The 15,610-nt window shown below is 47.9% G+C and overlaps 1 protein-coding gene across 1 annotated transcript in view; it reads left to right on the top strand.

Moving 5' to 3' along the window:
* The window catches only part of KCNT2 (potassium sodium-activated channel subfamily T member 2), a 1,033,274-nt gene that overhangs the window by 543,315 nt on the left and 474,349 nt on the right, over nt 1-15,610 (top strand). Inside the window, exon 14 of the mRNA XM_069737282.1 lies at nt 6,280-6,388. Coding sequence (XP_069593383.1) covers nt 6,280-6,388 — 109 coding nt within the window. The remainder of the gene's footprint in view (nt 1-6,279; nt 6,389-15,610) is intronic.

The following is a 15,610-nucleotide window of genomic DNA, read 5'->3' as shown; positions in this document are numbered from 1 at the left end:
CAGCTATCCTCTCGTGTTGTCACTCTCCTGTGCTTTGCTCTCCTGCATGCATTCTACAATTTGTTCTTTCCTTCTGAATTCTCTTTCCCCAGGAGCTGTAGCAACTCTGGCTGCACGCCCCTTCATTGCTTCTGACACTCACTGTCTGACTTCTCTCTTCTCTGTCCTCCTGACAGACTACTCACTCACTTCCCCTCCAGCCAGAATATATATCTAGGGAAGTTCCCCTGAAAACCAGGTTCAGACCTCCCCCTTCTGGCCTGGAGTGCGAACATGTTGCATGTTTGTGTTTACCTGATAGAAGAGATCTTGCCTTGCTTCCAAGCGTGACATCACTCTCCCCGTGAGGAAAGCAATGCCCCTGTGACAACCAGGACCCTGGGGTGTTACATGAACACTCCAGGTTGAGTGCCCATCTGCATGGTTGGGTGTAGTGGAAGCTCTGTCAGTCCATATTATACTATCTATACTGTGGTGAAATTGATGCCACTTTTGTGGTGTAAGGCCATCATTAGTTTAAATGTGAACACTCCTGGTTGGGTGTCCATCTGCTGGATTGGGCATAGTGGAAAACCTGTCTGTCCATAATATACTATTTCTACTAGATTAGCGAAATTAGGATTATTTAGTCTAGAAAAAAGACGACTGAGGGGCGATCTAATAACCATGTATAAGTATATAAGGGGACAATACAAATATCTCGCTGAGGATCTGTTTATACCAAGGAAGGTGACGGGCACAAGGGGGCATTCTTTGCGTCTGGAGGAGAGAAGGTTTTTCCACCAACATAGAAGAGGATTCTTTACTGTTAGGGCAGTGAGAATCTGGAATTGCTTGCCTGAGGAGGTGGTGATGGCGAACTCAGTCGAGGGGTTCAAGAGAGGCCTGGATGTCTTCCTGGAGCAGAACAATATTGTATCATACAATTATTAGGTTCTGTAGAAGGACGTAGATCTGGGGATTTATTATGATGGAATATAGGCTGAACTGGATGGACAAATGTCTTTTTTCGGCCTTACTAACTATGTTACTATGTTACTATGTTACTCTGGTGAAGTGAATCAGTGAGATGACAAGAATCTGCATAACTAATCATGTCGGGGTCGTCACGACAATACCCTTCATCCACCAGTCATTCCAAATCAGATTAAGAGCATGTTGGTACCGGAGTGAAGGATGAGTCAGACAAAATGCTGGTTCAAACTCATTGCATGCTCGTACTTCCACACGTAGTGGGAACGTCACAGCAACTACTTTATTTTCTAATACACAACACTATATGACCTATTGGGGGAAGGTGTGCAGAGGGCGGGGTTAGGCAGGGTTTAAGCAATGTATCTAGTATTCAGTCCTTCTGGTTGGTCTGACGTCATATGATGGATCCTCCTTCCTCCACGTCACTTTAAGTTTCCATTTCTCCAGAAACGATACTTTAGCTTCAGAAACGAAAGTAGATTCTTGGCAAGAACAAAAACTAAGGCAAAGGTGAATACTGGCAGCCATCTTAAATACAATTACATATGCATTAATAAGCATGAAGGGGAAAAACTTATTGTTTCACAGCATAAGAATATATATATGTACAAAAGAGTATAAAGACATATATTTTCACCTTGACAATCATATGCTAAACAGGTGCAAGTGGAATTTATGTATCAGATAGCCAAGATGATTGTCCAGAAAATTATGGTAGTTTCACATTCGAAGCAGTAGTGGATTGTGGATGGAGCCTAAAATTCAAAACTTCAAACTATTATTACCCTTTTGCTCCTCAGTGTAGATGCAATTCTTTTGGTTACGGATGTTATGTTATTGGAAAAAGAAACGTTTCCTACTATCTCATTCAGTGTGACTCATTTTAATATAAAATGCTCACTTATTTTTCTGAAAGAGTCCAATATGATATTGTTTGCAGTTTGGAGATACAATTGACTTTACTATCAATGTTGAATCACGAAGAAGCCAACGAGTTGAGGAATACTGTAAAATTAGGTAGTTTTCTGGATAGTTCATTATTTCACTGTATTACTTCTAACAGAAATTGCTTTCAAGATATATACGATTACAATGGTAAATAATTACTACAGCCACAAAGTGTATTCTGTCCTAATTGAAGCTAAATAAATTATTCATTTTTTTGTCACTTCTTCAAAAATTGTATGTACATATGTTTTTGCAGATTTTCATCACTTGCACAATGTGACTCTAAGTCTTAAAGGAAACGTGTCTTCAAATTATAATAACCAGCAGATATAGGGTTACTCTTCAGGTTAATTGAATTCTGAAGTTGTACTGCCGTTGTGCTGAAAGCCTTGCTATCAGGAGAAAATGATCTTTATTCCAGCAGCCTTCGGCTTTACAGGCACAGCTGGCAAGGCTTCAGACACTGCTAAGCACACAGCAAGTAGCGACTGTAAGCACACTGTCTAACAGATGTGCATCAGTGCAGAGATGGCAGTCAGTTAATGTACCAGACTGTGCTTACCGTCGCCGCTCATTGTATACTGAGCAGTGACTAAAATCGCATTGGCCCTGCCTGTATGACTGAAGGCTGGAAGTTTCCAGAAGAAAAAAAGTTAATTCTCCCTTTGTAATTGGGCTTCTAGAGTGGCTAGGAAGCTATAGAATGTTATTAACCTGCAGATTAAATGCTTATCTGCATCGTAACCCCTTCATGACCTTGGACGTACCTATACATCATGGTCAGTGAGGGGTGGGATGGGATTTGGGAAGGGGTTCTTCACACTTTGACATATGACATATCTGTACATCATGGTGATTATGTGGCCATGAGCTGTGTCTGCATAACCACCACTGGGAGATAGTCTTAAGTGACAGCCTAGCTCCAGCTGTCATGTCAAGGAGTGGACCCATAGAGGGTGTAAGTAAAAAAGCAAAAATACAGAAAAAAAAACCTGTAAACATTTTTTACAAATGAATGAAAAAATATTTTAACAATAATTATGTAAATTTATGTAAAAACAAAAATAAATAGAAAAAGTAGACATATTTGATTTTGCTTCATCTAGAACGACCCATTCTATAAAACTGTTACACTAGTTAACTCCTTTTAGTGAACACCCAAAAAATAAATAAATAAAAAACAAGGCAAAAAACTATGCTTTTTCATCATACTGCAGAGCAAAAGGTAAAATAAAACACAATAAAAAAGTTAAATGGAAATAATAATGGTACCATTGAAAACACAACTTTTCCTGCAAAATATGCCACCATACAGCTCCATCAGAGGAGTTATAAAAAAGTTATAGCTCTCAGAATAGCGATGCAAAAATAATTCTTTCTATAAAATTGTTTTTATTGTGTAAAAGCAGCAAAACATAGCAAAAATATATAAATGTGTTGTAATTTTAACTGTACTGACCTGAAGAGTAAAGCTGTCTTATCACTTTTACCATATGGTGAATGACATAATTCCTGAATGAATTGCTAGATTTAGTTTGGGATCCAAGAAGTATCGTTTCTCCTTGCGGAGAGTGACATGTTTAGCATGTCGAGGTGAGGAGACTTAAGGCCGCAATTCTCCCCTGGGAAATATGCAAATTGTCTCTTCAGAGAGGAAGAGGACTAGAACTCTAGCACCACATATTGGAAGTAGCAATCCTAACAGTCAATATCGACCCTTTAACCAGCTTTGTCACATGACTTAGGATAAACTCCAAACCAGAATCTCAATTTGCAGATACTGTGTTTCGGGGTACTGCCCCTTGTCAGTGCAAAGTGGAGATCTGGTTTGGCTGACGAGGGGCAGTACGCTGAAACACAGTGTCTGAAAATTGAGATTCTGGTTTGGTTTTTATCCTAAGTCATGTGACAAGGCTCCTTAAAGGGTCGATATTGACTGTTAGGATTGCTACTTCCAATAGGTGGCACTAGAATTATAGTCCTCTTCCTCTCTGAAGAGACAATTTGTAGATTTAGTTTGTTCTGCCTCTCAAAAATCAGAATAGAAAGAGATCAAAACATTTTATGAACCTTAAAATTGTACTAATGAAAATGTCAACTCGTCCCCCAAAAAATATAGAAAATTCTAGCTCTAAAAATTTTTGAATGCAAGTTTTTTCAATAAAAGAGGTTTTTAGTGGGTGATAGCAGCCATACATGAAAAACGACTATAAATCTGGTATCAATTGAACCGCATTGACCCGAGGAATAAAGTCATGTAATCACTAGTGTTGAGCATTCCGATACCGCAAGTATCGGGTATCGGGCGATACTTGCGGTATCGGAATTCCGATACCGAGTTCCGATACTTTTGTGGTATCGGGAATCGGTATCGGATCCATATTAATGTGTAAAATAAAGAATTAAAATAAAAAATATTGATATACTCACCTCTCCGGAGGCCCCTGGACGTCACCGCTGGTAACCGGCAGCCTTCTTTGCTTAAAATGAGCGCGTTTAGGGCCTTCCATGATGTCACGGCTTCTGATTGGTCGCGTGCCGCTCATGTGACCGCCACGCGACCAATCACAAGCCGCGACGTCATTCTCAGGTCCTAAACTCCTCATTCTAGGAAAAGTACATTAGAAACACGTGCACCAATTCTGCATTTTTCACTCCTTCCTGATTTTGGCTTACAAGTACAGATGGAAAATATTGATCAAGTACTGAACACATGAATATAGCCTAAGGCTCAGCTGTGCTCTCCGCTTAATGCTTACAGCAGGGTTATTTGACAATCTCTGAAATTCATGATTCAGATGGAACCCTCAGTGGAACATTCCCATTAATGAGGCAGATTGAAACACAGTGGATGCTGTCTGACCTATGATTTGACAGTGTCGTTTATTTAAGAGTGCATAAAAGCTTGGTCAGCCACAGTTTTGTGCACCACTGAAAAGGACGATGCTGAACAGAGGCCATGTGAAGTCCATAATAACTCGGCTGCCTCATTATAGTGAATGGATCCCTCAAAGGTTTCATCTGAATCACGTCATTGGGAGATTAACAAGAAAACACGGTGTAAGTGCTCAGCGTAGAACACATGATAAATATGATCTAAAATGTTAGGTATAATAATCCTAACAAAAGCTTCATTTCAATCCACATAAAAAGCAAGTACCCACTCAGACTCCTCATCTGTCAATGGATAGATAGGGAGCTTTCATGATACTGGTATCTACTGGTTACTTTTGAAAAATAAAAACTTGGGGCAAAAGCAACATTTTCATGGAAAAAAATGGAAATTTTCAATTAACTCAACCCAATGTTATACAATAGAATCGTCTGATTGTTAAATCTGCCCACTACACTGCAAATGGATTTCTCAAGAGGTATAGTTTCCAAAATGGGGTCATTAGTAGGGGCTTCTGCTGTTTTTTCAAGTCAGGGGCTCTTCAAATGTGACAGGGCATCTGTAATTTACTCCAGGAAAAATAGTGCTCCAGAATTCACTTGGCGCTGTTTCCTTTCCAAGCCCAAACAGTAGGTTTTTACCACATATGGGATATTGGTGTATTCGGGAGAAATTGCAAAATAGTTTTTGTGGTCCATATTATTCTGCTACTCTTGTGAAAAGGAACAATTTGGGGCTGAAAAGAACATTTTTTGGGGAAAAATGTATCTTTTCATTTTCATGGCCCAACTTCACAAAATTCTGTTAAACACTTGTGGGTTCAAGGTTATCAACACACCTCTGGAAAAGTTCCTTGAGGGGTATAGTTTCCAAAATGAGGTAACTTGTGGAGAGTTTCCGCTGTTTAGGCACATCAGGAGGTCTGCAAATGTAACACAGCTTCCGTTATCGATTCCAGCCATTTTTGCCTTCTAAAAGTCAAGTGGTGCTTCTGAGCCCTGTTGTATGCCCACACAGTAGTTTTCCACTACATGTAGGGTATTGGTATACTCATGATAAATTTCTCAACAACTTACATGGTCCATTTTCTCTGGTTACTGTTCTGAAAATTCAAATTTTGAAGTTAAATCAATATTTTGGTAGAAGTAAAATTTTAATTTTTTCCTCCAACATTGCTTTAATTCTAGTGAATCCTTAAAGGATTTAATGTAGAATCAAAAAATCTACATAAACAAATTAATTTCTCATAAACTTTCTTTTCTTGTAAAGGATATTTTACTTTTGTTCTTGTCAGAAAACAATTGTTGTTATTAGTAACATTATTGATTAGATTTAGTAAAAAATAATTGTAAAAAATCCTATCAAACTACATTGTTTTTAATATAACAGATTAAACCCACAACAAACTTGTCATTTATAGATGAATGTCGAAATAAAAAAAACCCTTTTCTTTTACTTTTTAGACCATGTTGTATGTGAAGAAGAATTTAAACATGCAATGCTTGCTCTAAACTGCATATGTCCAGCCACCTCAACATTAATTACTTTGCTGGTTCATACCTCAAGAGGACAGTAAGTATTACATTTTATAGAAAATAATTTGTTCAATTTTAAGTTTGTCCACTTATTCTGTTCTTATGTCATACATCTCAATCCTATCAAACATTCAGCTGTGTTCTTCAAAATTGGAACAGAAATTTCATAAATAAGTTAACCAAACTCACTTATATGGATGCCACATGGTACTGTGTAAAAAGGACTTAGGTCCCAATTTTCAAAGCTTTTAGGCCAGAATTCTGGTGTAAAAATTTTTTAAAAGTTGCAAAATTTTAGCACAATGCAAAGCTTTACTAACACTTAGAATTTTGTTCTGTTTGTCATTTTCATAGCAATTTTACCCCCAGCAGTGACAAAGTATCTAGAGCTGCAGCAGGGCAGGATGAAACGTGGTGACCATTTATGTGCCAAACAAAAAACAAATAAAATGGTTATTGGCTACCGTATTTTTCGGACTACATGACGCACTTTTTCCCCCCAAAAAATGTGAGGAAAATGGGGGGTGCGTCTTATAGTCGTAATTAGTGTTGAGCGATACCTTCCGATATCGGAAAGTATCGGTATCGGTTTGGATCGGCCGATATTCAAAAAATATCGGATATCGCCGATACCGATACCCGATCCCAATGCAAGTCAATGGGACCAAAATATCGGAATTAAAATAAACCCTTTCTTTCCTTGTAGGTTCATTCTACCTGAAGGAAAACAACTAAGAATAATGTAGGATGTATGGGGGAGGTGGCGGAGACATTAAAGGCAATGAGGATTAGTCCAATCAAATAGAATAGCATGTTTTTTTTTTTTTTTTAAAGAAGTTCGGATTGAAAAAGATATTGAGTATGTAAATTTTTTTTATTTTGTCAGATATTGATGTTTCACTATTCCACGCCCTTCCCCTTCTTTTTTTTCTTTTTTTTTTTTTTCTTTTCCCACACTTTCATCTTCATCATCATCAGCATCCTTGACATCAACTTCTTCACCTTATTCATCTTCTTCTTCATCTTCTACCTATTTTTTTTTTTATTACATTCTTCATATTCATTTTCTTCAACTATTATTATTCTTCCTATTCTACATATTCTTTTTATTCCACTGTTATTATTCTTCCTATTCTACTTCTTCATCATATTCTCATTTGTGACAGGCATTCCCGTAGTTGTTATCTATAAAAGTTGGAAGATTACACCTTCCGTTCTGCCAGTCACAAAAGTTACATTTGTCCGCGTTCAGTTTGGCCTGCAGCATCAGGCTTTATCCAGGGGCACCACGAGGAGGAACGGACTCACCCCCATACACTGCTTAGTCTTCTTCTGCATATAATTTAGATAATATCTTTTGCTCTGATATTAAGTCTTATGCTTAATGTTCTTCTGCTCTTTGTTCTGCAGCCTCTTGTTCTTCTGCTTCTCGGTCTTCCATGTTGTCGTCTCCAGGGTCTTCGTCTCCAGTGTCGTCATCTCCGCCGTCGTTGTCTCAGCCGTCGTCGTCTCCGCCGTCGTCGTCGTCGTCGTCATCGGGGTGGTCTTCCGGGTCGTCGTCATCGGGGTGGTCTTCCGGGTTGTCGACGTTAGGGTCTTCAACTTGGAAATGTAGCAGAAGGTACAAGAAGGCTGAGAAAATGCCAAGAACCAGCTGATGGAACTGGAACTCGGATGGCTACCCGAAGGTTCAAGAGCCTATGGAACTACCGAGGACCAGCTGACGTTACTGGAACCCGGTTACTAAGCAGGAGGTACCCGTGCTAAAAAGCACTACCAAGGACCGCCTGACGTTGGCGGAACTCGGATACCCAGAAGGAGGCACCTAAGCCAAAGGCTCTGCCCGGAACCAGATGACGTTACTGGAACCAGGATGGGGAGCAGAAGGTACAAGAGCAAAAGACACTGCCGAGAACCAGCTGACGGTACTGGAACCCGGATGGGTAGCCGAATGTCCAAGAGCCAATGGAACTACCAAGGACCAGCTGACGTTACTGGAACCCGGTTACTAAGCAGGAGGTACCCGTGCCTGAAAGCACTACCAAGGACCACCTGACATTGGTGGAACTTGGATACCCAGAAGGAGGCACCTAAGCCAAAGGCTCTGCCCGGAACCAGCTGACGGTACTGGAACCAGGATGGGGAGCAGAAGGTACAAGAGCAAAAGACACTGCCGAGAACCAGCTGACGGTGCTGGAACCAGGTGGTGGACCCGAAGGCCCACAGGAGAGGAGAGAACAGCTAGGCCGCGAGGCAGCCGCAGTTACCGAACCCCAACAGTCCTACAGGGGGAGCTGGGCCTACTGGCACTACAGAACCAGCCTTGACTACCAGTTCACGCAGCCCACATAGGAAGCTCCTAAACTGGAGGCACCCTGGAGTTGGCTAACTCGACCGCCCCACGACGGGGCAAGCATAGGCGTCTCAGTGAAGTTGACACAACCCGGAAACAGCTGACGGTGCTGAAACCAGGCTTGGCACGAGGGAGTACCTGTGACAAGAACACTGCCGAGAACCAGCTGGCGGTGCTGGAATCCGGATGCGTTGCCCCAGTGTGCAAGAGCCAATGGCACGACCGAGGACCAGCTGACGGTGCTGGAACCCGGTTACTAAGCTGTAGGTGCCCGCGCTTAAAAGCACTACCAAGGACCGCCTGGCGTTGGCGGAACTCGGATACCCAGGAGGAGGCACCTAAGCCAAAGGCTCGGCCCGGAACCAGCTGACGTGCTGGAACCAGGTGGTGGACCCCAAGGCCCACAGGAGAGGAGAGAACAGCTAGGCCGCGAGGCAGCCGCAGTTACCGAACCCCAACAGTCCTACAGGGGGAGCTGGGCCTACTGGCACTACAGAACCAGCCTTGACTACCAGTTCACGCAGCCCACATAGGAAGCTCCTAAACTGGAGGCACCCTGGAGTTGGCTAACTCGACCGCCCCACGACGGGGCAAGCATAGGCGTCTCAGTGAAGTTGACACAACCCGGAAACAGCTGACGGTGCTGAAACCAGGCTTGGCACGAGGGAGTACCTGTGACAAGAACACTGCCGAGAACCAGCTGGCGGTGCTGGAACCCGGATGCGTTGCCCCAGTGTGCAAGAGCCAATGGCACGACCGAGGACCAGCTGACGGTGCTGGAACCCGGTTACTAAGCTGTAGGTGCCCGCGCTTAAAAGCACTACCAAGGACCGCCTGGCGTTGGCGGAACTCGGATACCCAGGAGGAGGCACCTAAGCCAAAGGCTCGGCCCGGAACCAGCTGACGGTGCTGGAACCAGGTGGTGGACCCCAAGGCCCACAGGAGAGGAGAGAACAGCTAGGCCGCGAGGCAGCCGCAGTTACCGAACCCCAACAGTCCTACAGGGGGAGCTGGGCCTACTGGCACTACAGAACCAGCCTTGACTACCAGTTCACGCAGCCCACATAGGAAGCTCCTAAACTGGAGGCACCCTGGAGTTGGCTAACTCGACCGCCCCACGACGGGGCAAGCATAGGCGTCTCAGTGAAGTTGACACAACCCGGAAACAGCTGACGGTGCTGAAACCAGGCTTGGCACGAGGGAGTACCTGTGACAAGAACACTGCCGAGAACCAGCTGGCGGTGCTGGAACCCGGATGCGTTGCCCCAGTGTGCAAGAGCCAATGGCACGACCGAGGACCAGCTGACGGTGCTGGAACCCGGTTACTAAGCTGTAGGTGCCCGCGCTTAAAAGCACTACCAAGGACCGCCTGGCGTTGGCGGAACTCGGATACCCAGGAGGAGGCACCTAAGCCAAAGGCTCGGCCCGGAACCAGCTGACGGTGCTGGAACCAGGTGGTGGACCCGAAGGCCCACAGGAGAGGAGAGAACAGCTAGGCCGCGAGGCAGCCGCAGTTACCGAACCCCAACAGTCCTACAGGGGGAGCTGGGCCTACTGGCACTACAGAACCAGCCTTGACTACCAGTTCACGCAGCCCACATAGGAAGCTCCTAAACTGGAGGCACCCTGGAGTTGGCTAACTCGACCGCCCCACGACGGGGCAAGCATAGGCGTCTCAGTGAAGTTGACACAACCCGGAAACAGCTGACGGTGCTGAAACCAGGCTTGGCACGAGGGAGTACCTGTGACAAGAACACTGCCGAGAACCAGCTGGCGGTGCTGGAACCCGGATGCGTTGCCCCAGTGTGCAAGAGCCAATGGCACGACCGAGGACCAGCTGACGGTGCTGGAACCCGGTTACTAAGCTGTAGGTGCCCGCGCTTAAAAGCACTACCAAGGACCGCCTGGCGTTGGCGGAACTCGGATACCCAGGAGGAGGCACCTTAGCCAAAGGCTCGGCCCGGAACCAGCTGACGGTGCTGGAACCAGGTGGTGGACCCCAAGGCCCACAGGAGAGGAGAGAACAGCTAGGCCGCGAGGCAGCCGCAGTTACCGAACCCCAACAGTCCTACAGGGGGAGCTGGGCCTACTGGCACTACAGAACCAGCCTTGACTACCAGTTCACGCAGCCCACATAGGAAGCTCCTAAACTGGAGGCACCCTGGAGTTGGCTAACTCGACCGCCCCACGACGGGGCAAGCATAGGCGTCTCAGTGAAGTTGACACAACCCGGAAACAGCTGACGGTGCTGAAACCAGGCTTGGCACGAGGGAGTACCTGTGACAAGAACACTGCCGAGAACCAGCTGGCGGTGCTGGAACCCGGATGCGTTGCCCCAGTGTGCAAGAGCCAATGGCACGACCGAGGACCAGCTGACGGTGCTGGAACCCGGTTACTAAGCTGTAGGTGCCCGCGCTTAAAAGCACTACCAAGGACCGCCTGGCGTTGGCGGAACTCGGATACCCAGGAGGAGGCACCTAAGCCAAAGGCTCGGCCCGGAACCAGCTGACGGTGCTGGAACCAGGTGGTGGACCCCAAGGCCCACAGGAGAGGAGAGAACAGCTAGGCCGCGAGGCAGCCGCAGTTACCGAACCCCAACAGTCCTACAGGGGGAGCTGGGCCTACTGGCACTACAGAACCAGCCTTGACTACCAGTTCACGCAGCCCACATAGGAAGCTCCTAAACTGGAGGCACCCTGGAGTTGGCTAACTCGACCGCCCCACGACGGGGCAAGCATAGGCGTCTCAGTGAAGTTGACACAACCCGGAAACAGCTGACGGTGCTGAAACCAGGCTTGGCACGAGGGAGTACCTGTGACAAGAACACTGCCGAGAACCAGCTGGCGGTGCTGGAACCCGGATGCGTTGCCCCAGTGTGCAAGAGCCAATGGCACGACCGAGGACCAGCTGACGGTGCTGGAACCCGGTTACTAAGCTGTAGGTGCCCGCACTTAAAAGCACTACCAAGGACCGCCTGGCGTTGGCGGAACTCGGATACCCAGGAGGAGGCACCTAAGCCAAAGGCTCGGCCCGGAACCAGCTGACGGTGCTGGAACCAGGTGGTGGACCCCAAGGCCCACAGGAGAGGAGAGAACAGCTAGGCCGCGAGGCAGCCGCAGTTACCGAACCCCAACAGTCCTACAGGGGGAGCTGGGCCTACTGGCACTACAGAACCAGCCTTGACTACCAGTTCACGCAGCCCACATAGGAAGCTCCTAAACTGGAGGCACCCTGGAGTTGGCTAACTCGACCGCCCCACGACGGGGCAAGCATAGGCGTCTCAGTGAAGTTGACACAACCCGGAAACAGCTGACGGTGCTGAAACCAGGCTTGGCACGAGGGAGTACCTGTGACAAGAACACTGCCGAGAACCAGCTGGCGGTGCTGGAACCCGGATGCGTTGCCCCAGTGTGCAAGAGCCAATGGCACGACCGAGGACCAGCTGACGGTGCTGGAACCCGGTTACTAAGCTGTAGGTGCCCGCGCTTAAAAGCACTACCAAGGACCGCCTGGCGTTGGCGGAACTCGGATACCCAGGAGGAGGCACCTTAGCCAAAGGCTCGGCCCGGAACCAGCTGACGGTGCTGGAACCAGGTGGTGGACCCCAAGGCCCACAGGAGAGGAGAGAACAGCTAGGCCGCGAGGCAGCCGCAGTTACCGAACCCCAACAGTCCTACAGGGGGAGCTGGGCCTACTGGCACTACAGAACCAGCCTTGACTACCAGTTCACGCAGCCCACATAGGAAGCTCCTAAACTGGAGGCACCCTGGAGTTGGCTAACTCGACCGCCCCACGACGGGGCAAGCATAGGCGTCTCAGTGAAGTTGACACAACCCGGAAACAGCTGACGGTGCTGAAACCAGGCTTGGCACGAGGGAGTACCTGTGACAAGAACACTGCCGAGAACCAGCTGGCGGTGCTGGAACCCGGATGCGTTGCCCCAGTGTGCAAGAGCCAATGGCACGACCGAGGACCAGCTGACGGTGCTGGAACCCGGTTACTAAGCTGTAGGTGCCCGCGCTTAAAAGCACTACCAAGGACCGCCTGGCGTTGGCGGAACTCGGATACCCAGGAGGAGGCACCTTAGCCAAAGGCTCGGCCCGGAACCAGCTGACGGTGCTGGAACCAGGTGGTGGACCCCAAGGCCCACAGGAGAGGAGAGAACAGCTAGGCCGCGAGGCAGCCGCAGTTACCGAACCCCAACAGTCCTACAGGGGGAGCTGGGCCTACTGGCACTACAGAACCAGCCTTGACTACCAGTTCACGCAGCCCACATAGGAAGCTCCTAAACTGGAGGCACCCTGGAGTTGGCTAACTCGACCGCCCCACGACGGGGCAAGCATAGGCGTCTCAGTGAAGTTGACACAACCCGGAAACAGCTGACGGTGCTGAAACCAGGCTTGGCACGAGGGAGTACCTGTGACAAGAACACTGCCGAGAACCAGCTGGCGGTGCTGGAACCCGGATGCGTTGCCTTGCCTATTAAAGATTGTCTTCCTAGAGCCCCAACTAGCGGTGTTGGAGCAAAGGGTAAGCAGGGGGAGATGAGTGTAGGCCGAAGCCTGCACTGGAGGCAGCTTTGTGTCTGCGTTGCGTTTGCAGGACACTTTGCCGGCTACACACTGGGGGAACAGCTGGCGTTGCTGAACCCCACTAACACAATGGCGTGTGTTTTTATCTGTGCAGCTAGCACTTGCGGGCAAAAACTTGCGATGTTAGAGCCCGTGTTGAAGCAGGAGGAGGAGGAGAGGAGCAGAGTGTAGGCCGAAGCCTAGTTGAACCAATTTCAAAGGAAACCTTTAACCCCCCCCTCAGGTGTTACAAAGTACAAGAGACACACCTTGTGCAGTATTAATGCTGCACAAGTGAAAGGTTGCTCTATTAATTTGTCTACTTGCACACGCTGAATGAAAGACATACACAATTTACCCCATTCTACAGTAAAACTGTAGTGGATGCGTGACTTGGTTTTTTGATGAGACGCAGCACAGGTGTCCAAAATAACGCCTTGGTGCTTGGCGCAGCTTCCTGAGCGTTGTTATTTGCTGTACAGGAGTCTGCGCTCTTGTGTTATCCCTTGGCAATGCCCTGTTAGCGCTGCCCATCTTATGACCTCATTTCATGTTGGCCGGTGCGGTTAACGATGGCCATAAATCCCAGACCCACAGTGGCTTTTCCTAAAGTCACACTGCGGTGCTGGGATTCGTGGCCTTGAGCAGTAAATATTTTGGCCGCTCACACACGTCCTTACACCTGCTTCAGACTGGGCGGCCTCTGCTGATCCCTTCTCGCATGCCGCGGCCATGAGGCTGCACAGTCTGAAGAAGGCGGAAGGAGATGAGTTAAGACAGGCGAAGATATGCACTGCTCGTGCCCATCAATCACACCCTCGCAGTCAAAATAATTAAGACAACGAGGAGCATTTTATTCAGGCAGGGCGGACGAACAGGCGCAAGTAGCCAACCAATGATGTCAGAAGACGGGAAGCGCTACCAAGGGGGGTGCTGCGTATCATTAGAAAGGAAAGTCACACCTCAGGGACAGTGGAATGGTCTCAAAGAGACACATTTTGTACGTGTTGAGTTCCACGTGGGCAAGGAGAAAACGTCAGCCACCTTGTACAAATGCAGCAGTACTGCTGTACAAGGTGGCTGTTATACATAGAAACACCTGGGGGTGGTGGCCAGGCTCCCTTCAATTTCAGTTCATGTGCCTGCGTGGCGTTTGCAGGTCACGTTGCAAGCTACACAGCAGGGGAACAGCTGGCGTTGCTGAACCCCACTGACACATTGACTGGTGTTTTTCTCTGTGCAGATTGCATGTCCGGGCAAAAACTAGCGGTGTTAGAGCCCAGGGTCAGCAGGAGGAGGAGGAGAGGAGCAAAGTGTAGGCCGAAGCCTGCACTGGTGGCAGCTTTTGGTCGGTTGTGCCAGCGTGGCTTGTGCTGGACACGATGCCGGCTACACAGCGGGGGAACAGCTGGCGGTGCTGAACCACACTAACACATTGGCTGGTGTTTTTCTCTGTGCAGCTAGCATGTCCGGGCAGAAACTGGCGTTGTTTGAGCCCAGGGTCAGCAGGAGGAGGAGAGGAGCAAAGTGTAGGCCGAAGCCTGCACTGGTGGCAGCTTTTGTTCTGTTGTGCCAGCGTGGCTTGTGCTGGACACGTTGCCGACTACACAGCAGGGGAACAGCTGGCGGTGCTGAACCCCACTAACACATTGGCTGGTGTTTTTCTCTGTGCAGCTAGCATTTCCGGGCAAAAACTAGCGGTGTTTGAGCCCAGGGTCAGCAGGAGGAGTAGAGGAGCAGAGTGTAGGCCGAAGCCTAGTTGAACCAATTTCAAAGGTTACCTTTAACCCCCCCCTCAGGTGTTGCAAGGTACAAGAGCCACACCTTGAACAGCATTAATGATGCACAAGTCAAAGGTTGCTCTATTTAATTTTGCTCCTTGCACACGCTGAATTAAACACGTACACTATTTAGCCCATTATACTGTCAAACAGTTGTGGAGGCGTGACTTGTCTTTTTAACGAGACGCAGCACAGGTGTCAAAATTTGCACCTAGGTACTGGGCGCAGATTCCTGAGCGTTGTTATTTGCTGTACAGGAGTCTGCGCTCTTGTGTTATCCCTTGGCAATACCCTGTTAGTGCAGGCCGTCTCATGACCTCATTTCATGTTGGCCGGTGCGGTTAACGATGGCCATAAATCCCAGACCCACAGTGGCTTTTCCTAAAGTCACACTGCGGTGCTGGGATTCGTGGCCTTGTGCAGTAAATATGTTCGCCGCTCACACATGTCCTTACACCTGCTTCAGACTGGGCGGCCTCAGCTGATCCCTTATCGCATGCCGCGGCCATGAGGCCGCACAGTCAGAAGAAGGCGGAAGGAGGGGAGTGAAAACA

Source organism: Ranitomeya imitator, chromosome 8 (genome assembly GCF_032444005.1).
Source record: "Ranitomeya imitator isolate aRanImi1 chromosome 8, aRanImi1.pri, whole genome shotgun sequence".
Taxonomy (NCBI): domain Eukaryota; kingdom Metazoa; phylum Chordata; class Amphibia; order Anura; family Dendrobatidae; genus Ranitomeya; species Ranitomeya imitator.
Note: the sequence above shows the minus strand (reverse complement) of the source record. Positions and strands in the feature narration are given on the sequence as shown.